The sequence below is a fragment of the Scyliorhinus torazame genome, chromosome 29, assembly GCF_047496885.1.
Source record: "Scyliorhinus torazame isolate Kashiwa2021f chromosome 29, sScyTor2.1, whole genome shotgun sequence".
Taxonomy (NCBI): domain Eukaryota; kingdom Metazoa; phylum Chordata; class Chondrichthyes; order Carcharhiniformes; family Scyliorhinidae; genus Scyliorhinus; species Scyliorhinus torazame.
The window spans coordinates 38,189,868-38,210,590 of NC_092735.1; the positions used below are offsets into that span (position 1 = coordinate 38,189,868).

The following is a 20,723-nucleotide window of genomic DNA, read 5'->3' on the forward strand; positions in this document are numbered from 1 at the left end:
CCTTCCCAATCTTTCGTTCAGTTCTTCGGACTTGTTGGCAGGTGTCAAAAGGCTACAGTTCAGGAAATTCCCACCTGAGGCTCTCAGCCTCGAGACCCCTCCCCCCTCTAAACACCCTTTCCAAAAACCCCTGCCCCCAAACATCCCCTCCCCCTCCCAGCCCAATGACGCCTCCCCCCCCCCCCCCCCCCGCCCCCAATGACTGAGCTGTTTGCCCCGAGCTCCCAATAAGTGTCTCTTGGGTCAGTGTTTGTTTTACTCATGTTGCCATCTTGGGATGTTTTGTACAACATCGGGAATGCTGGGAGGTCCGGAGGTTGTGGAAGGAGCTGAATAAATGCAAGTTCTTTCTCTCCTTCAGAGTCCATTCATCTACTTAATACGTATGGAGGGAAATGTATTTTACAAAGTGGGTCATTCGAAGGATCCTGAGGAACGGCGCAAGAGTCTTCAGACAGGAAACCCCCATCTACTGAGCTTTGTGTGTAAAAAACAGACGAGCGACTCGAAAGGGGAGGGAAAGGTTAAAGATGCATTGAAGAATTACAAAGCAAAAAAGGGCGGAGGCTCCGAATGGTTTAAGCTCGACACTCCGTCCAAAGTTGCCGAGGCAAAAAATGCAATTGATGGCCTGAAGCCAACAAATCAAGTTGAGTATTGTGACGAATAGTCAGGGTCACTGGTAAAGTGACCTAACTAGGGTGTGAATCAGCAGTGAACAGTGTCACTGGGCTGGACTCTGCAAAGAATCTGTTTATTTTCACCATTGGTTGAAAAATCCAAATTTGAAGCCATTTAATTCTGGGTTTATTAATCCCATTCATTTCAGATTTGGTCCAATGTCCTCTTCAGGGACAGCAATTCGGATAGGAACCAATTACAGCAAAAACTGGTGGGTTCAGACCCCCTCAATCCGGCCACAATCCCCCCACCCCCATCAGATAGGGGCGTCCGACTGACCCCCACCTAAACCAGGATCTCAGTGTAGCTTCCAATCCATCACAGCTGTCACTCACTCACTCAGTGAAGGACAATATTGGGAGGTTATCATTAAGCCACTGGGTGGAATTTGACCCAATTTTACCCCCAAATTCCACAATCCCACCATGCAATGTCCAGCCCAGTGGGACCCAGCGCATACTGCTATTCCACTGCAAAAGGCATCAAGCCCTGTCCTATCCAATGGGATCTCCCTGTGCTCTTCTTACGCTATTTTCTTGTATTAATCGATCACATTCTTCATGTCAAAGTCTCCAGGTGTCTATTTAGTTGAACGATGATCTTTCACTAACCTGTCTGAAGTCTATTGAGAGTCTGAGAGTACAGAGAGGGGGAAGCACAGTCTGAGAGTACAGATCGAGAGCGGGACAGTCAGAGAGTACAGACAGAGTGAAGCACAGTCTGAGAGTACAGACAGAGGGAAGCACAGTCTGACAGTACAGACAGAACGAAGCACAGTCTGAGAGTACAGACAGGGGAAGCATACTCTGAGAGTACAGTCAGCGGGAGCACAGTCTGAGAGTACTGACAGAGGGAAGAAAAGTCTGAGAGTACACAGGGGGAAGCACAGTCATAGAGTACAGACAGAGGCCGGGACAGTAGGAGAGCACAGACAGAGGGAAGTACAGTATGAGAGTACAGTCAGAGGGAGCACAGTCTGAGAGTACAGACAGAGGGAAGCTCAATCTGAGAGTACAAAGAGGCGGAAGCACAGTCTGAGCGTACAGACAGAGGGAAGCACAGTCTCACAGTACAGACAGAGGGCGGGACAGTCAGAGAGTACAGGCAGGGGGAGCACAATCTGAGCGTATACACAGAGGGAAGTACAGTCTGAGAGTACAGGCAGAGGTATGCACAGTCTGAGAGTACAGAGTGGGGGAAGCACAGTCTGAGAGTACAGTCAGGGGAGCACAGTCTGAGAGTGCAGTCAGAGCGAAACTCAGTCTTAGAGTACAGACAGAGGGACGCACAGTCTCAGAGTACAGAGAGGGGCAAGCACAGTCTGAGAGTACAGATAGAGGGCGGGACAGTCACAGAGTATAGACAGAGGGAAGCACAGTCTGAGAGTACAGACAGAGGGAATCACAGCCTGAGAGTGCAGACCGAGTCGAAGCACAGTCTGAGAGTACAGACAGAGCACAGTCTGAGAATACAGACAGAGGGTGCACAGTCTGAGAGTACAGACAGAGGGAAGCATAATCTGTGAGTACAGTCCGGGGGGGGGGCACAGTCTGAGAGTACTGACAGAGAGAAGCACAGTCTGAGAGTAAAGACAGGGGGAAGCACAGTTTGAGAGTACAGTTAAGGGGAGGACAGTCTGAGAGTACAGACAGAGCAAAGAACAGTCTCAGAGTACAGACAGAGGGAGCACAGTCTGAGAGTACAGACAGAGGGAAGCACAGTCTGAGAGTACAGAGAGGGGTAAGCACAGTCTGAGAGTACTGACATCGGGCAGGACAGTCAGAGAGCACAGACAGAGGGAAGCAAAGTCTGAGTGTACTGACAGATGGAACACAGTCTGAGTGTACAGACAGAAGGAAGCACAGTCTGAGAGTACAGACAGAGGGAGATCAGTCTGAGAGTACAGACAGAGGGAAGTACAGTCTGAGTGTACACACAGGTGGAAGCATAGTGTGAGAGTACTGACAGGGTGAAGCGCAGTCTGAGAATACAGACAAGGTAAAGCACAGTCTGAGACTACAGAATGGGGGACGCACAGTCTGAGAGTACAGGCAGGGGGAGCACAGTCTGAGAGTACAGACAGGGGTAAGAACAGTGTGAGAGTACTGACAGACGGAGCACAGTCTGAGAGTACAGACAGAGGCAGCACAGTCTGAGACGACAGAAAGGGGGACGCACAGTCTGAGAGAACAGACAGAGGGAGCACAGTCTGAGAATACAAACAGAGGGAGCACAATCTGAGAGTACAGACGGCGATAAGCACAGTCTGACAGTACAGATAGAGGGCAGCACATTCTGAGGGTACAGGCAGGAGGAAGCACAGTCTGAGGGTACAGACAGAGGGAGCACAGTCTGAGAGTACAGACAGGCGGAAGCATAGTGTGAGAGTACTGACAGATGGAACACAGTCTGAGTGTACAGACAGAGGGAAGCACAGTCTGAGAGTACAGACAGAGGGAGATCAGTCTGAGAGTAAAGTAGAGGGAGATCAGCCTGAGAGTGCAGGCAGAGGCAGCACAGTCTGAGAGTACACAGAGGGTGAAGCGCAGTCTGAGACTACAGAAAGTAGGACGCACAGTCTGAGAGTACAGGCAGGGGGAGCATAGTCTGAGAGTACAAACAGGAGAAAGCACAGTGTGAGAGTCCAGGCAGAGGTCAGCACAGTCTGAGGGGAAAAGCAGGGGGAGCACAATTTGAGAGTATAGGCTGGTGGAGCACATACTGAGAGTACAGGCAGATGGAACACAGTCTGATTGTACAGGCAGAGGAAGCACAGTCTGAGAGTACAGGCAGAGGGAGCACAATTTGAGAGTACAGGCAGGGGGAGCACAGTCTGAGAGTACAATCGGCGGAAAGCACAGTCTGAGAGCACAGGCAGGGGTCAGCACAGTCTGAGGGTACAGGCGGGGGTAGCACAGGCTGAGGGTACAGACAGAGGGAGCACAGTCTGAGAGTACAGACAGAGGTCAGCACAGTCTGAGGGTACAGGCGGGGGTAGCACAGGCTGAGGGTACAGACATAGGGAGCACAGTCTGTGAGTACAGACTGGGGGAAGCAGAGTGTGAGAGTACTGACAGGTGGAACACAGTCTGAGTGTACAGACATAGGGAAGCACAGTCTGAGAGTACAGAGAGAGGGAGAACAGTCTGAGAGTACAGACAGAGGGAGCACAGTCTGAGACTACAGACAGAGGAAAGCACAGTCTGAGGGAGCACAGTCTGAGATTATACACAGTGGGAAGGACAATCTGAGAGTACAGACAGAGGGAAGCACAATCTGAGAGTACAGAGAGGGGGGAGCACAGTCTGAGAGTACAGTCAGGGGAGCAGAGGCTGTGAGTACAGTCAGAGCGAAGCACAGTGTAAGTGTACTGGCAGAGTGAGCACAGTCTGAGAGTACAGGCAGGGGAAGCATAGACTGAGAGCACAAGCACAGGGTACACAGTCTGAGAGTACAGACAGGAGAAAGCACAATCTGAGAGTACAGTCAGGAGGAGCACAGCGTGAGAGTACAGTCAGAGCGAAGCACGGTCTGAGAGTACAGACAGAGGGAGCACAGTCTGACAGTACAGACAGAGGGGGCACAGTCTTAGAGTACAGAAGAAGCACAGTCTGAGAGTACAGACAGAGCGAGCACAGTCTGAGAATACAGACAGAGGGGGACACAGTCTGAGAGTACAGAAGAAGCACAGTCTGAGAGTACAGACAGGGGAAGCACAGTCTGAGAGTACAGCAAGGGTGAAGCACAGTCTATGGGTGAAGACAGAGGGCGGGACAGTCAGAGAGTGCAAACAAAGGGAGCACGGTCTGAGAGTACAGGCAGAGGGAGCACAGTCTGAGCATACATACAGAGGGAGCACAGTCTTAGAGTACAGTCAGGGAGAGGACCGTCTGAGAGTGCAGACAGAGCGAACCACACTCTGAGAGTACAGACAGAGGGAAGCACAGTCTGAGAGTACAGAGAGCGGGATGCACAGTCTGAGAGTACAGATAGAGGGCGGGACAGTCAGAGAGTGCAGACAGAGTGAAGCACAGTCTGAAAGTAAAGACAGAGCGAACACAGTCTGAGAATACAGACAGAGGGGGACACAGACTGAGAGTACAGAAGAAGCACAGTCTGAGAGTACAGACAGGGGACGCATAGTCTGAGAGTACAGCAAGGGTGAAGCACAGTCTCAGGGTACAGACAGAGGGCGGGATAGTCAGAGAGTACAGACCGAGGGAGCACGGTCTGAGAGTACAGGCAGAGGGAGCACAGTCTGAGCATACATACAGAGGGAGCACAGTCTGAGAGTACAGTCAGGGTGAGCACAGTCTGACAGTGCAGACAGAGCGAAGCATAGTCTGAGAGTACAGGCAGAGGAAAGCAATGTCTGAGAGTACAAACAGAGGGGAGCACAGTCTGAGAGTATAGGCAGAGCGAAGCACAGTCTGAGAGTACAGAGAGGGGGAAGCACAGTCTGAGAGTACAGATACATGGCGGGAAAGTCAGAGAGTACAGACAGAGGGAAGCACAGTCTGAGAGTCCAGAGGGGAGCACTGTCAGAGAGTACAATCAGAGGAAGCACAGCCTGAGAGTAGAGTCAAGGGGAGCACAGCCTGAGAGTGCAGACAGAGCGAAGCACACTCTGAGAGTACAGACAGAGGGAAGCACAGTCTGAGAGTACAGAGAGGGGGAAGCACAGTCTGAGAGTACAGACAGAGGGCCAGACAGTCAGAGAGTACAGACAGAGAGAAGCACAGTTTGAGAGTACAGACAGAGGGAGCATAGTCTGAGAGTACAGACAGAGGGAGCACAGTCTGAGAGCACAGACAGAGAGAAGCACAGTCTGAGAGTACAGTCAGGGGGAGCACAGCCTGAGAGTACAGACAGAACTAAGCACAGTCTGAGAGCACAGACAGAGGGCGGGACTGTCAGAGTGTACAGACAGAGAGAAGCACAGTCTGAGAGTACAGGCAGAGGGAGCACAGTCTGAGATTATATACAAAGGGAAGGACAGCGTGAGAGTACAGTCAGAGCGAAGCACAGTCTGAGAGTACAGGCAGAGGGAGCACAGTCTGAGAGTACAGACAGAACGAAGCACAGTCTGAGAGCACAGACAGAGGGCGGGACAGTCAGAGAGTACAGAGAGAGCGAAGCACAGTCTGAGAGTACAGACAGAGGCAGCACAGTCTGAGACTACAGAAAGGGGGACGCACAGTCTGAGAGAACAGACAGAGGGAGCACAGTCTGAGAATACAAACAGAGGGAGCACAATCTGAGAGTACAGACGGCGATAAGCACAGTCTGACAGTACAGATAGAGGGCAGCACATTCTGAGGGTACAGGCAGGAGGAAGCACAGTCTGAGGGTACAGACAGAGGGAGCACAGTCTGAGAGTACAGACAGGCGGAAGCATAGTGTGAGAGTACTGACAGATGGAACACAGTCTGAGTGTACAGACAGAGGGAAGCACAGTCTGAGAGTACAGACAGAGGGAGATCAGTCTGAGAGTAAAGTAGAGGGAGATCAGCCTGAGAGTGCAGGCAGAGGCAGCACAGTCTGAGAGTACACAGAGGGTGAAGCGCAGTCTGAGACTACAGAAAGGAGGACGCACAGTCTGAGAGTACAGGCAGGGGGAGCATAGTCTGAGAGTACAAACAGGAGAAAGCACAGTGTGAGAGTCCAGGCAGAGGTCAGCACATTCTGAGGGGAAAAGCAGGGGGAGCACAATTTGAGAGTATAGGCAGGTGGAGCACATACTGAGAGTACAGGCAGATGGAACACAGTCTGATTGTACAGGCAGAGGAAGCACAGTCTGAGAGTACAGGCAGAGGGAGCACAATTTGAGAGTACAGGCAGGGGGAGCACAGTCTGAGAGTACAACCAGCGGAAAGCACAGTCTGAGAGCACAGGCAGGGGTCAGCACAGTCTGAGGGTACAGGCGGGGGTAGCACAGGCTGAGGGTACAGACAGAGGGAGCACAGTTTGAGAGTACAGACAGAGGTCAGCACAGTCTGAGGGTACAGGCGGGGGTAGCACAGGCTGAGGGTACAGACAGAGGGAGCACAGTCTGTGAGTACAGACTGGGGGAAGCAGAGTGTGAGAGTACTGACAGGTGGAACACAGTCTGAGTGTACAGACAGAGGGAAGCACAGTCTGAGAGTACAGACAGAGGGAGAACAGTCTGAGAGTACAGACAACGGGAGCACAGTCTGAGACTACAGACAGAGGAAAGCACAGTCTGAGGGAGCACAGTCTGAGATTATACACAGTGGGAAGGACAATCTGAGAGTACAGACAGAGGGAAGCACAATCTGAGAGTACAGAGAGGGGGGAAGCACAGTCTGAGAGTACAGTCAGGGGAGCAGAGGCTGTGAGTACAGTCAGAGCGAAGCACAGTCTAAGTGTACAGGCAGAGTGAGCACAGTCTGAGAGTACAGGCAGGGGAAGCATAGACTGAGAGCACAAGCACAGGGTACACAGTCTGAGAGTACAGACAGGAGAAAGCACAATCTGAGAGTACAGTCAGGAGGAGCACAGCGTGAGAGTACAGTCAGAGCGAAGCACGGTCTGAGAGTACAAACAGAGGGAAGCACAGTCTGAGCGTATAGGCAGAGCGAAGCACAGTCTGAGAGTACAGAGAGGGGGAAGCACAGTCTGAGAGTACAGATAGAGGGCAGGACAGTCAGAGAGTACAGACAGAGGGAAGCACAGTCTGAGAGTCCAGAGGGGAGCACTGTCTGAGAGTCGATTCAGAGGAAGCACAGTCTGAGAGTAGAGTCAGGGGGAGCACAGCCTGAGAGTGCAGACAGAGCGAAGCACAGTCTGAGAGTACAGACAGCGGCAGCACACTCTGAGAGTACAGACAGAGGGAAGCACAGTCTGAGAGTACAGAGGGGGGGGGAAGCACAGTCTGAGAGTACAGACAGAGGGCCATACAGTCAGAGAGTACAGACAGAGAGAAGCACAGTCTGAGAGTACAGGCAGAGGGAGCACAGTCTGAGATTATATACAAAGGGAAGGACAGCGTGAGAGTACAGTCAGAGCGAAGCACAGTCTGAGAGTACAGGCAGAGGGAGCACAGTCTGAGAGTACAGACAGAACGAAGCACAGTCTGAGAGCACAGACAGAGGGCGGGACAGTTAGAGAGTACAGAGAGAGCGAAGCACAGTCTGAGAGTACAGACAGAGAAAAGCACAGTCTGAGAGTACAAACAGAGGGAAGCACAGTCTGAGCGTATAGGCAGAGCGAAGCACAGTCTGAGAGTACAGAGAGGGGGAAGCACAGTCTGAGAGTACAGATAGAGGGCAGGACAGTCAGAGAGTACAGACAGAGGGAAGCACAGTCTGAGAGTCCAGAGGGGAGCACTGTCTGAGAGTCGATTCAGAGGAAGCACAGTCTGAGAGTAGAGTCAGGGGGAGCACAGCCTGAGAGTGCAGACAGAGCGAAGCACAGTCTGAGAGTACAGACAGCGGCAGCACACTCTGAGAGTACAGACAGAGGGAAGCACAGTCTGAGAGTACAGAGAGGGGGAAGCAGGGTCTGAGAGCACAGATAGAGTGCGGGACAGTCAGAGAGTACAGACAGAGTGAAGCACAGTCAGAGAGTACAGGAAGAGGGAGCACAGTCTGAGAGTAGCGTCAGAGAGAAGCACAGTTTGAGAGTAGCGTCAGAGAGAAGCACAGTCTGAGAGTACAGTCAGGGGGAGCACAGCCTGAGAGTACAGACAGAACGAAGCACAGTCTGAGAGCACAGACAGACGGCGGGACAGTCAGAGAGTACAGACAGAGGGAAGCACAGTCTGAGAGTAAAGGCAGAGAGAGCACAGTCTGAGATTATACACAGAGGGAAGGACAGTCTGAGAGTACAGACAGAGTGAAGCACAGTCTGAGAGTACTAAGAGGGGGAAGCACAGTCTGAGAGTACAGTCAGGGGGAGCAGAGGCTGAGAGTACAGTCAGAGCGAAGCACAGTCTGAGAGTACAGGCAGAGGGAGCACAGTCTGAGAGTACAGGCAGAGGGAGCACAGTCTGAGACTATACACAGAGGGATCACAGTCTGAGAGTACAGACAGGGGAAAGCACAGTTTGAGAGTACAGTCAGGGGGAGCACAGTCTGAGAGTACAGGCAGAGGGAGCACAGTCTGCGAGTACAGAGAGCGCGAAGCACAGCCTGAGAGTACAGGCAGGGGGAAGCATAGACTGAGAGCACAAGCACTGGGTACACAGTCTGAGAGTACAGACAGGAGAAAGCACAATCGGAGAGTACTGTCAGGAGGAGCACTGTGTGAGAGTACAGTCAGAGTGAAGCACAGTTTGAGAGAACAGTCAGGGGGAGCACAGTCTGAGAGTACAGTCAGAGGGAGCACTGTCTGCGAGTACAGACAGCGGGAAGCACAGCCTGAGAGTACAGGCAGGGGGAAGCATAGACTGAGAGCACAAACACAGGGTACACAGTCTGAGAGTACAGACAGGAGAAAGCACAGTCTGAGAGTACTGTCAGGAGGAGCACTGTGTGAGAGTACAGTCAGAGCGAAGCACAGTCTGAGAATACCGTTAGTGGGAGCACAGTCTCAGAGTACAGACAGAGGGAAGCACAGCCGGAGATTACAGGCAGTGGGAGCACTGTCTGAGAGTACAGGCAGAGGGAGCACAGTCTGAGAGTACAGACAGGGGAAGCACAGTCTAAGAGTACAGGCAGAGGGAACACAGTCTGAGAGTACAGACAGGGGGAGCACAATGGGAGAGTATAGGCAGATGGAGCACATACTGAGAGTACAGGCAGGTGGAACACAGTTTGATTGTACAGGCATATGGAGCACAGTCCGAGAGTACAGGCAGAGAGAGCACAATGTGAGAGTACAGGCAGGGGTAGCACAGTCTGAGAGTACCGACAGAGGGGAGCACAGTCTGAGAGTACAGACAGCGGGAAGCACAGTCTAAGAGTACAGGCAGAGGGAACACAGTCTGAGAGTACAGACAGGGGGAGCACAATCTGAGAGTATAGGCAGATGGAGCACATAGTGAGACTGCAGGCAGATGGAACACAGTCTGAGGGTACAGGCGGGGGAAGCACACGCTGAGGGTACAGACAGAACGAAGCACAGTTTGAGAGCACAGACAGAGGGCGGGACAGTCAGAGAGTACAGACAGAGAGAAGCACAGTCTGAGAGTACAGGCAGAGGGAGCACCGTCTCAGATTATACACAAAGGGAAGGACAGTCTTAGAGTACTGAGAGGAGGGAGCACAGTCTGAGAGTACAGTCAGGGGGAGCAGAGGCTGACAGTACAGTCAGAGCGAAGCACAGTCTGAGAGTACAGGCAGAGGGAGCACAGTCTGAGAGTACAGGCAGGGGAAGCATAGACTGAGAGCACAAGCACAGGGTACACAGTCTGAGAGTACAGACAGGAGAAAGCACAATCTGAGAGTACAGTCAGGAGGAGCACAGCGTGAGAGTACAGTCAGAGCGAAGCACGGTCTGAGAGTACAGGCAGAGGGAGCACAGTCTGACAGTACAGACAGAGGGGGCACAGTCTTAGAGTACAGAAGAAGCACAGTCTGAGAGTACAGACAGAGCGAGCACAGTCTGAGAATACAGACAGAGGGGGACACAGTCTGAGAGTACAGAAGAAGCACAGTCTGAGAGTACAGACAGGGGAAGCACAGTCTGAGAGTACAGCAAGGGTGAAGCACAGTCTATGGGTGAAGACAGAGGGCGGGACAGTCAGAGAGTGCAAACAGAGGGAGCACGGTCTGAGAGTACAGGCAGAGGGAGCACAGTCTGAGCATACATACAGAGGGAGCACAGTCTGAGAGTACAGTCAGGGAGAGGACCGTCTGGGAGTGCAGACAGAGCGAAGCACACTCTGAGAGTACAGACAGAGGGAAGCACAGTCTGAGAGTACAGAGATGGGGATGCACAGTCTGAGAATACAAATAGAGGGCGGGACAGTCAGAGAGTGCAGACAGAGTGAAGCACAGTCTGAGAGTAAAGACAGAGCGAACACAGTCTGAGAATACAGACAGAGGGGGACACAGACTGAGAGTACAGAAGAAGCACAGTCTGAGAGTACAGACAGGGGACGCATAGTCTGAGAGTACAGCAAGGGTGAAGCACAGTCCCAGGGTACAGACAGAGGGCGGGACAGTCAGAGAGTACAGACCGAGGGAGCACGGTCTGAGAGTACAGGCAGGGGGAGCACAGTCTGAGCATACATCCAGAGGGAGCACAGTCTGAGAGTACAGTCAGGGTGAGCACAGTCTGACAGTGCAGACAGAGCGAAGCATAGTCTGAGAGTACAGACAGAGGAAAGCAATGTCTGAGAGTACAAACAGAGGGGAGCACAGTCTGAGAGTATAGGCAGAGCGAAGCACAGTCTGAGAGTACAGAGAGGAGGAAGCACAGTCTGAGAGTACAGATACATGGCGGGAAAGTCAGAGAGTACAGACAGAGGGAAGCACAGTCTGAGAGTCCAGAGGGGAGCACTGTCTGAGAGTACAATCAGAGGAAGCACAGCCTGAGAGTAGAGTCAAGGGGAGCACAGCCTGAGAGTGCAGACAGAGCGAAGCACAGTCTGAGAGTACAGACAGCGGCAGCACACTCTGAGAGTACAGACAGAGGGAAGCACAGTCTGAGAGTACAGAGAGGGGGAAGCACAGTCTGAGAGTACAGACAGAGGGCCAGACAGTCAGAGAGTACAGACAGAGAGAAGCACAGTTTGAGAGTACAGGCAGAGGGAGCACAGTCTGAGAGTACAGACAGAGGGAGCACCGTCTGAGAGCACAGACAGAGAGAAGCACAGTCTGAGAGTACAGTCAGGGGGAGCACAGCCTGAGAGTACAGACAGAACTAAGCACAGTCTGAGAGCACAGACAGAGGGCGGGACTGTCAGAGTGTACAGACAGAGAGAAGCACAGTCTGAGAGTACAGGGAGAGGGAGCACAGTCTGAGATTATATACAAAGGGAAGGACAGCGTGAGAGTACAGTCAGAGCGAAGCACAGTCTGAGAGTACAGGCAGAGGGAGCACAGTCTGAGAGTACAGACAGAACGAAGCACAGTCTGAGAGCACAGACAGAGGGCGGGACAGGCAGAGAGTACAGAGAGAGCGAAGCACAGTCTGAGAGTACAGACAGAGAAAAGCACAGTCATAGAGTACAAACAGAGGGAAGCACAGTCTGAGCGTATAGGCAGAGCGAAGCACAGTCTGAGAGTACAGAGAGGGGGAAGCACAGTCTGAGAGTACAGATAGAGGGCAGGACAGTCAGAGAGTACAGGCAGAGGGAAGCACAGTCTAAGAGTCCAGAGGGGAGCACTGTCTGAGAGTCGATTCAGAGGAAGCACAGTCTGGGAGTAGAGTCAGGGGGAGCACAGCCTGAGAGTGCAGACAGAGCGAAGCACACTCTGAGAGTACAGACAGAGGGAAGCACAGTCTGAGAGTACAGAGAGGGGGAAGCAGGGTCTGAGAGCACAGATAGAGAGAAGCACAGTCTGAGAGTAGCGTCAGAGAGAAGCACAGTCTGAGAGTACAGTCAGGGGGAGCACAGCCTGAGAGTACAGACAGAACGAAGCACAGTCTGAGAGCACAGACAGACGGCGGGACAGTCAGAGAGTACAGACAGAGGGAAGCACAGTCTGAGAGTAAAGGCAGAGAGAGCACAGTCTGAGATTATACACAGAGGGAAGGACAGTCTGAGAGTACAGACAGAGTGAAGCACAGTCTGAGAGTACTGAGAGGGGGAAGCACAGTCTGAGAGTACAGTCAGGGGGAGCAGAGGCTGAGAGTACAGTCAGAGCGAAGCACAGTCTGAGAGTACAGGCAGAGGGAGCACAGTCTGAGAGTACAGGCAGAGGGAGCACAGTCTGAGACTATACACAGAGGGAGCACAGTCTGAGAGTACAGACAGGGGAAAGCACAGTTTGAGAGTACAGTCAGGGGGAGCACAGTCTGAGAGTATAGGCAGAGCGAAGCACAGTCTGAGAGTACAGAGAGGGGGAAGCACAGTCTGAGAGTACAGATACATGGCGGGAAAGTCAGAGAGTACAGACAGAGGGAAGCACAGTCTGAGAGTCCAGAGGGGAGCACTGTCTGAGAGTACAATCAGAGGAAGCACAGCCTGAGAGTAGAGTCAAGGGGAGCACAGCCTGAGAGTGCAGACAGAGCGAAGCACAGTCTGAGAGTACAGACAGCGGCAGCACACTCTGAGAGTACAGACAGAGGGAAGCACAGTCTGAGAGTACAGAGAGGGGGAAGCACAGTCTGAGAGTACAGACAGAGGGCCAGACAGTCAGAGAGTACAGACAGAGAGAAGCACAGTTTGAGAGTACAGGCATATGGAGCACAGTCTGAGAGTACAGGCAGAGAGAGCACAATGTGAGAGTACAGGCAGGGGTAGCACAGTCTGAGAGTACCGACAGAGGGGAGCACAGTCTGAGAGTACAGACAGGGGGAAGCACAGTCTAAGAGTACAGGCAGAGGGAACACAGTCTGAGAGTACAGACAGGGGGAGCACAATCTGAGAGTATAGGCAGATGGAGCACATAGTGAGACTACAGGCAGATGGAACACAGTCTGAGGGTACAGGCGGGGGAAGCACACGCTGAGGGTACAGACAGAACGAAGCACAGTTTGAGAGCACAGACAGAGGGCGGGACAGTCAGAGAGTACAGACAGAGAGAAGCACAGTCTGAGAGTACAGGCAGAGGGAGCACCGTCTCAGATTATACACAAAGGGAAGGACAGTCTTAGAGTACTGAGAGGAGGGAGCACAGTCTGAGAGTACAGTCAGGGGGAGCAGAGGCTGACAGTACAGTCAGAGCGAAGCACAGTCTGAGAGTACAGGCAGAGGGAGCACAGTCTGAGAGTACAGGCAGGGGAAGCATAGACTGAGAGCACAAGCACAGGGTACACAGTCTGAGAGTACAGACAGGAGAAAGCACAATCTGAGAGTACAGTCAGGAGGAGCACAGCGTGAGAGTACAGTCAGAGCGAAGCACGGTCTGAGAGTACAGGCAGAGGGAGCACAGTCTGACAGTACAGACAGAGGGGGCACAGTCTTAGAGTACAGAAGAAGCACAGTCTGAGAGTACAGACAGAGCGAGCACAGTCTGAGAATACAGACAGAGGGGGACACAGTCTGAGAGTACAGAAGAAGCACAGTCTGAGAGTACAGACAGGGGAAGCACAGTCTGAGAGTACAGCAAGGGTGAAGCACAGTCTATGGGTGAAGACAGAGGGCGGGACAGTCAGAGAGTGCAAACAGAGGGAGCACGGTCTGAGAGTACAGGCAGAGGGAGCACAGTCTGAGCATACATACAGAGGGAGCAAAGTCTGAGAGTACAGTCAGGGAGAGGACCGTCTGAGAGTGCAGACAGAGCGAAGCACACTCTGAGAGTACAGACAGAGGGACGCACAGTCTGAGAGTACAGAGAGGGGGATGCACAGTCTGAGAGTACAAATAGAGGGCGGGACAGTCAGAGAGTGCAGACAGAGTGAAGCACAGTCTGAGAGTAAAGACAGAGCGAACACAGTCTGAGAATACAGACAGAGGGGGACACAGACTGAGAGTACAGAAGAAGCACAGTCTGAGAGTACAGACAGGGGACGCATAGTCTGAGAGTACAGCAAGGGTGAAGCACAGTCCCAGGGTACAGACAGAGGGCGGGACAGTCAGAGAGTACAGACCGAGGGAGCACGGTCTGAGAGTACAGGCAGGGGGAGCACAGTCTGAGCATACATCCAGAGGGAGCACAGTCTGAGAGTACAGTCAGGGTGAGCACAGTCTGACAGTGCAGACAGAGCGAAGCATAGTCTGAGAGTACAGACAGAGGAAAGCAATGTCTGAGAGTACAAACAGAGGGGAGCACAGTCTGAGAGTATAGGCAGAGCGAAGCACAGTCTGAGAGTACAGAGAGGGGGAAGCACAGTCTGAGAGTACAGATACATGGCGGGAAAGTCAGAGAGTACAGACAGAGGGAAGCACAGTCTGAGAGTCCAGAGGGGAGCACTGTCTGAGAGTACAATCAGAGGAAGCACAGCCTGAGAGTAGAGTCAAGGGGAGCACAGCCTGAGAGTGCAGACAGAGCGAAGCACAGTCTGAGAGTACAGACAGCGGCAGCACACTCTGAGAGTACAGACAGAGGGAAGCACAGTCTGAGAGTACAGAGAGGGGGAAGCACAGTCTGAGAGTACAGACAGAGGGCCAGACAGTCAGAGAGTACAGACAGAGAGAAGCACAGTTTGAGAGTACAGGCAGAGGGAGCACAGTCTGAGAGTACAGACAGAGGGAGCACCGTCTGAGAGCACAGACAGAGAGAAGCACAGTCTGAGAGTACAGTCAGGGGGAGCACAGCCTGAGAGTACAGACAGAACTAAGCACAGTCTGAGAGCACAGACAGAGGGCGGGACTGTCAGAGTGTACAGACAGAGAGAAGCACAGTCTGAGAGTACAGGGAGAGGGAGCACAGTCTGAGATTATATACAAAGGGAAGGACAGCGTGAGAGTACAGTCAGAGCGAAGCACAGTCTGAGAGTACAGGCAGAGGGAGCACAGTCTGAGAGTACAGACAGAACGAAGCACAGTCTGAGAGCACAGACAGAGGGCGGGACAGGCAGAGAGTACAGAGAGAGCGAAGCACAGTCTGAGAGTACAGACAGAGAAAAGCACAGTCATAGAGTACAAACAGAGGGAAGCACAGTCTGAGCGTATAGGCAGAGCGAAGCACAGTCTGAGAGTACAGAGAGGGGGAAGCACAGTCTGAGAGTACAGATAGAGGGCAGGACAGTCAGAGAGTACAGGCAGAGGGAAGCACAGTCTAAGAGTCCAGAGGGGAGCACTGTCTGAGAGTCGATTCAGAGGAAGCACAGTCTGGGAGTAGAGTCAGGGGGAGCACAGCCTGAGAGTGCAGACAGAGCGAAGCACACTCTGAGAGCACAGACAGAGGGAAGCACAGTCTGAGAGTACAGAGAGGGGGAAGCAGGGTCTGAGAGCACAGATAGAGAGAAGCACAGTCTGAGAGTAGCGTCAGAGAGAAGCACAGTCTGAGAGTACAGTCAGGGGGAGCACAGCCTGAGAGTACAGACAGAACGAAGCACAGTCTGAGAGCACAGACAGACGGCGGGACAGTCAGAGAGTACAGACAGAGGGAAGCACAGTCTGAGAGTAAAGGCAGAGAGAGCACAGTCTGAGATTATACACAGAGGGAAGGACAGTCTGAGAGTACAGACAGAGTGAAGCACAGTCTGAGAGTACTGAGAGGGGGAAGCACAGTCTGAGAGTACAGTCAGGGGGAGCAGAGGCTGAGAGTACAGTCAGAGCGAAGCACAGTCTGAGAGTACAGGCAGAGGGAGCACAGTCTGAGAGTACAGGCAGAGGGAGCACAGTCTGAGACTATACACAGAGGGAGCACAGTCTGAGAGTACAGACAGGGGAAAGCACAGTTTGAGAGTACAGTCAGGGGGAGCACAGTCTGAGAGTATAGGCAGAGCGAAGCACAGTCTGAGAGTACAGAGAGGGGGAAGCACAGTCTGAGAGTACAGATACATGGCGGGAAAGTCAGAGAGTACAGACAGAGGGAAGCACAGTCTGAGAGTCCAGAGGGGAGCACTGTCAGAGAGTACAATCAGAGGAAGCACAGCCTGAGAGTAGAGTCAAGGGGAGCACAGCCTGAGAGTGCAGACAGAGCGAAGCACAGTCTGAGAGTACAGACAGCGGCAGCACACTCTGAGAGTACAGACAGAGGGAAGCACAGTCTGAGAGTACAGAGAGGGGGAAGCACAGTCTGAGAGTACAGACAGAGGGCCAGACAGTCAGAGAGTACAGACAGAGAGAAGCACAGTTTGAGAGTACAGGCAGAGGGAGCACAGTCTGAGAGTACAGACAGAGGGAGCACCGTCTGAGAGCACAGACAGAGAGAAGCACAGTCTGAGAGTACAGTCAGGGGGAGCACAGCCTGAGAGTACAGTCAGAACTAAGCACAGTCTGAGAGCACAGACAGAGGGCGGGACTGTCAGAGTATACAGACATAGAGAAGCACAGTCTGAGAGTACAGGGAGAGGGAGCACAGTCTGAGATTATATACAAAGGGAAGGACAGCGTGAGAGTACAGTCAGAGCGAAGCACAGTCTGAGAGTACAGGCAGAGGGAGCACAGTCTGAGAGTACAGACAGAACGAAGCACAGTCTGAGAGCACAGACAGAGGGCGGGACAGGCAGAGAGTACAGAGAGAGCGAAGCACAGTCTGAGAGTACAGACAGAGAAAAGCACAGTCTGAGAGTACAAACAGAGGGAAGCACAGTCTGAGCGTATAGACAGAGCGAAGCACAGTCTGAGAGTACAGAGAGGGGGAAGCACAGTCTGAGAGTACAGATAGAGGGCAGGACAGTCAGAGAGTACAGGCAGAGGGAAGCACAGTCTAAGAGTCCAGAGGGGAGCACTGTCTGAGAGTCGATTCAGAGGAAGCACAGTCTGGGAGTAGAGTCAGGGGGAGCACAGCCTGAGAGTGCAGACAGAGCGAAGCACACTCTGAGAGTACAGGCAGAGGGAAGCACAGTCTGAGAGTACAGAGAGGGGGAAGCAGGGTCTGAGAGCACAGATAGAGAGAAGCACAGTCTGAGAGTAGCGTCAGAGAGAAGCACAGTCTGAGAGTACAGTCAGGGGGAGCACAGCCTGAGAGTACAGACAGAACGAAGCACAGTCTGAGAGCACAGACAGACGGCGGGACAGTCAGAGAGTACAGACAGAGGGAAGCACAGTCTGAGAGTAAAGGCAGAGAGAGCACAGTCTGAGATTATACACAGAGGGAAGGACAGTCTGAGAGTACAGACAGAGTGAAGCACAGTCTGAGAGTACTGAGAGGGGGAAGCACAGTCTGAGAGTACAGTCAGGGGGAGCAGAGGCTGAGAGTACAGTCAGAGCGAAGCACAGTCTGAGAGTACAGGCAGAGGGAGCACAGTCTGAGAGTACAGGCAGAGGGAGCACAGTCTGAGACTATACACAGAGGGAGCACAGTCTGAGAGTACAGACAGGGGAAAGCACAGTTTGAGAGTACAGTCAGGGGGAGCACAGTCTGAGAGTACAGGCAGTGGGAAGCATAGACTGAGAGCACAAGCACTGGGTACACAGTCTGAGAGTACAGACAGGAGAAAGCACAATCGGAGAGTGCTGTCAGGAGGAGCACTGTGTGAGAGTACAGTCAGAGCGAAGCACAGTTTGAGAGTACAGTCAGGGGGAGCACAGTCTGAGAGTACAGTCAGAGGGAGCACTGTCTGCGAGTACAGACAGCGGGAAGCACAGCCTGAGAGTACAGGCAGGGGGAAGCATAGACTGAGAGCACAAGCACAGGGTACACAGTCTGAGAGTACAGACAGGAGAAAGCACAGTCTGAGAGTACTGTCAGGAGGAGCACTGTGTGAGAGTACAGTCAGAGCGAAGCACAGTCTGAGAGTGCCGTTAGTGGGAGCACAGTCTCAGAGTACAGACAGAGGGAAGCACAGCGGGAGATTACAGGCAGTGGGAGCACTGTCTGAGAGTACAGGCAGAGGGAGCACAGTCTGAGAGTACAGACAGGGGAAGCACAGTCTAAGAGTACAGGCAGAGGGAACACAGTCTGAGAGTACAGACAGGGGGAGCACAATGGGAGAGTATAGGCAGATGGAGCACATACTGAGAGTACAGGCAGGTGGAACACAGTTTGATTGTACAGGCAGATGGAGCACAGTCTGAGAGTACAGGCAGAGAGAGCACATTGTGGGAGTACAGGCAGGGGTAGCACAGTCTGAGAGTACCGACAGAGGGGAGCACAGTCTAAGAGTACAGACAGGGGGAAGCACAGTCTAAGAGTACAGGCAGAGGGAACACAGTCTGAGAGTACAGACAGGGGGAGCACAATCTGAGAGTATAGGCAGATGGAGCACATACTGAGACTACAGGCAGATGGAACACAGTCTGAGGGTACAGGCGGGGCAAGCACACGCTGAGGGTACAGACAGAACGAAGCACAGTTTGAGAGCACAGACAGAGGGCGGGACAGTCAGAGAATACAGACAGAGAGAAGCACAGTCTGAGAGTACAGGCAAAGGGAGCACCGTCTCAGATTATACACAAAGGGAAGGACAGTTTTAGAGTACTGAGAGGGGGAAGCACAGTCTGAGAGTACAGTCAGGGGGAGCAGAGGCTGAGAGTACAGTCAGAGCGAAGCACAGTCTGAGAGTACAGGCAGAGGGAGCACAGTCTGAGAGTACAGGCAGAGGGAGCACAGTCTGAGAGTATAGGCAGATGGAGCACATACTGAGACTACAGGCAGATGGAACACAGTCTGAGGGTACAGGCGGGGGAAGCACACGCTGAGGGTACAGACAGAACGAAGCACAGTTTGAGAGCACAGACAGAGGGCGGGACAGTCAGAGAGTACAGACAGAGATAAGCACAGTCTGAGAGGCCAGGCAGAGGGAGCACCGTCTCAGATTTTACACAAAGGGAAGGACAGTCTTAGAGTACTGAGAGGGGGAAGCACAGTTTGAGAGTTCAGTCAGGGGGAGCACAGTATGAGTGTACAGTCAGAGCGAAGCACATTCTGAGAGTACAGTCAGAGGGCGCACAGTCTGAGAGTATAGGAAGAGGGGGCACAGTCAGTGGGTACAGACAGAGGGAGCACAGTCTGAGAGTACAGGCAGAGGGAAGCACAGTCTGAGCGTATAGGCAGAGCGAAGCACAGTCTGAGAGTACAGAGAGGGGGAAGCACAGTCTGAGAGTACAGATAGAGGGCGGGACAGTCAGCGAGTACACACAGAGGGAAGCACAGTCTGAGAGTCCAGAGGGGAGCACTGTCTGAGAGTCGATTCAGAGGAAGCACAGTCTGAGAGTAGAGTCAGGGGGAGCACAGCCTGAGAGTGCAGACAGAGCGAAGCACAGTCTGAGAGTACAGTCAGGGTGAGCACACTCTGAGAGTACAGATAGAGCGAAGCACAGTCTGAGAGTACAGGCAGAGGAAAGCACAGTCTGAGAGTACAAACAGAGCGAAGCACAGTTTGAGAGTATAGGCAGAGCGAAGCGCAGTCTGAGAGTACAGAGAGGGGGAAGCAGAGTCTGAGAGCACAGATAGAGTGCGGGACAGTCAGAGACTACAGACAGAGGGAAGCACAGTCAGAGAGTACAGACAGAGGGAGCACAGTCAGAGAGTACAGACAGAGTGAAGCACAGTCAGAGAGTACAGACAGAGGGAGCACAGTCTGAGAGTACAGACAGAGAGAAACACAGTCTGAGAGTAGCGACAGAGAGAAGCACAGTCTGAGAGTACAGTCAGGGGGAGCACAGCCTGAGAGTACAGACAGAACGAAGCACAGTCTGAGAGCACAGACAGACGACGGGACAGTCAGAGAGTACAGACAGAGGGAAGGACAGTCTGAGAGTGCAGACAGAGTGAAGCACAGTCTGAGAGTACTGAGAGGTGTAAGCACAGTCTGAGAGTACAGTCAGGGGGAGCAGAGGCTGAGAGTACAGTCAGAGCGAAGCACAGTCTGAGAGTACAGGCAGAGGGGGCACAGTCTGAGAGTACAGGCAGGGGGAGCACAGTCTGAGACTGTACACAGAGGGAGCACAGACTGAGAGTACAGGCAGGGGAGCACAGTCTGAGAGTATAGGAAGAGGGGGCACAGTCTGAGAGTACAGACAGGGGGAAGCACAGTCTGAGAGTACAGTCAGAGCGAAGCACTGTCTGAGAGTGCAGTTAGGGGGAGCATAGTCTCAGAGTACAGACAGAGGGCGGGACAGTCAGAGAGTACAGCCAGAGTGAAGCACAGTCTGAGATAACAGACAGAATGAAGCACAGTCTGAGAGTACAGACAGGGGGAAGGACAGTCTGAGAGTAGAGTCAGGGGGAGCACTGTCTGAGAGTACAGACAGAGGGAAGCACAGTTTGAGAGTACAGGCAGAGGGACCACAGTGTGAGAGTACAGTCAGAGCGAAGCACTGTCTGAGAGTACAGTTAGGGGGAGCAAAGTCTCAGGGCACAGACAGAGGGAAGCACAGCCGGAGAGTACAGGCAGGGGGAGCACAGTCTAAG

At 52.9% G+C, this 20,723-nt stretch overlaps 1 protein-coding gene across 1 annotated transcript in view; it reads left to right on the forward strand.

Moving 5' to 3' along the window:
- The first annotated feature begins 370 nt into the window (after positions 1-370).
- The window catches only part of LOC140404077 (uncharacterized), a 143,106-nt gene continuing 122,753 nt past the window's right edge, over positions 371-20,723 (forward strand). Inside the window, exon 1 of the mRNA XM_072492455.1 lies at positions 371-649. Within this exon, the coding sequence (XP_072348556.1) occupies positions 386-649 (264 nt within the window). The 5' untranslated portion in view covers positions 371-385. The remainder of the gene's footprint in view (positions 650-20,723) is intronic.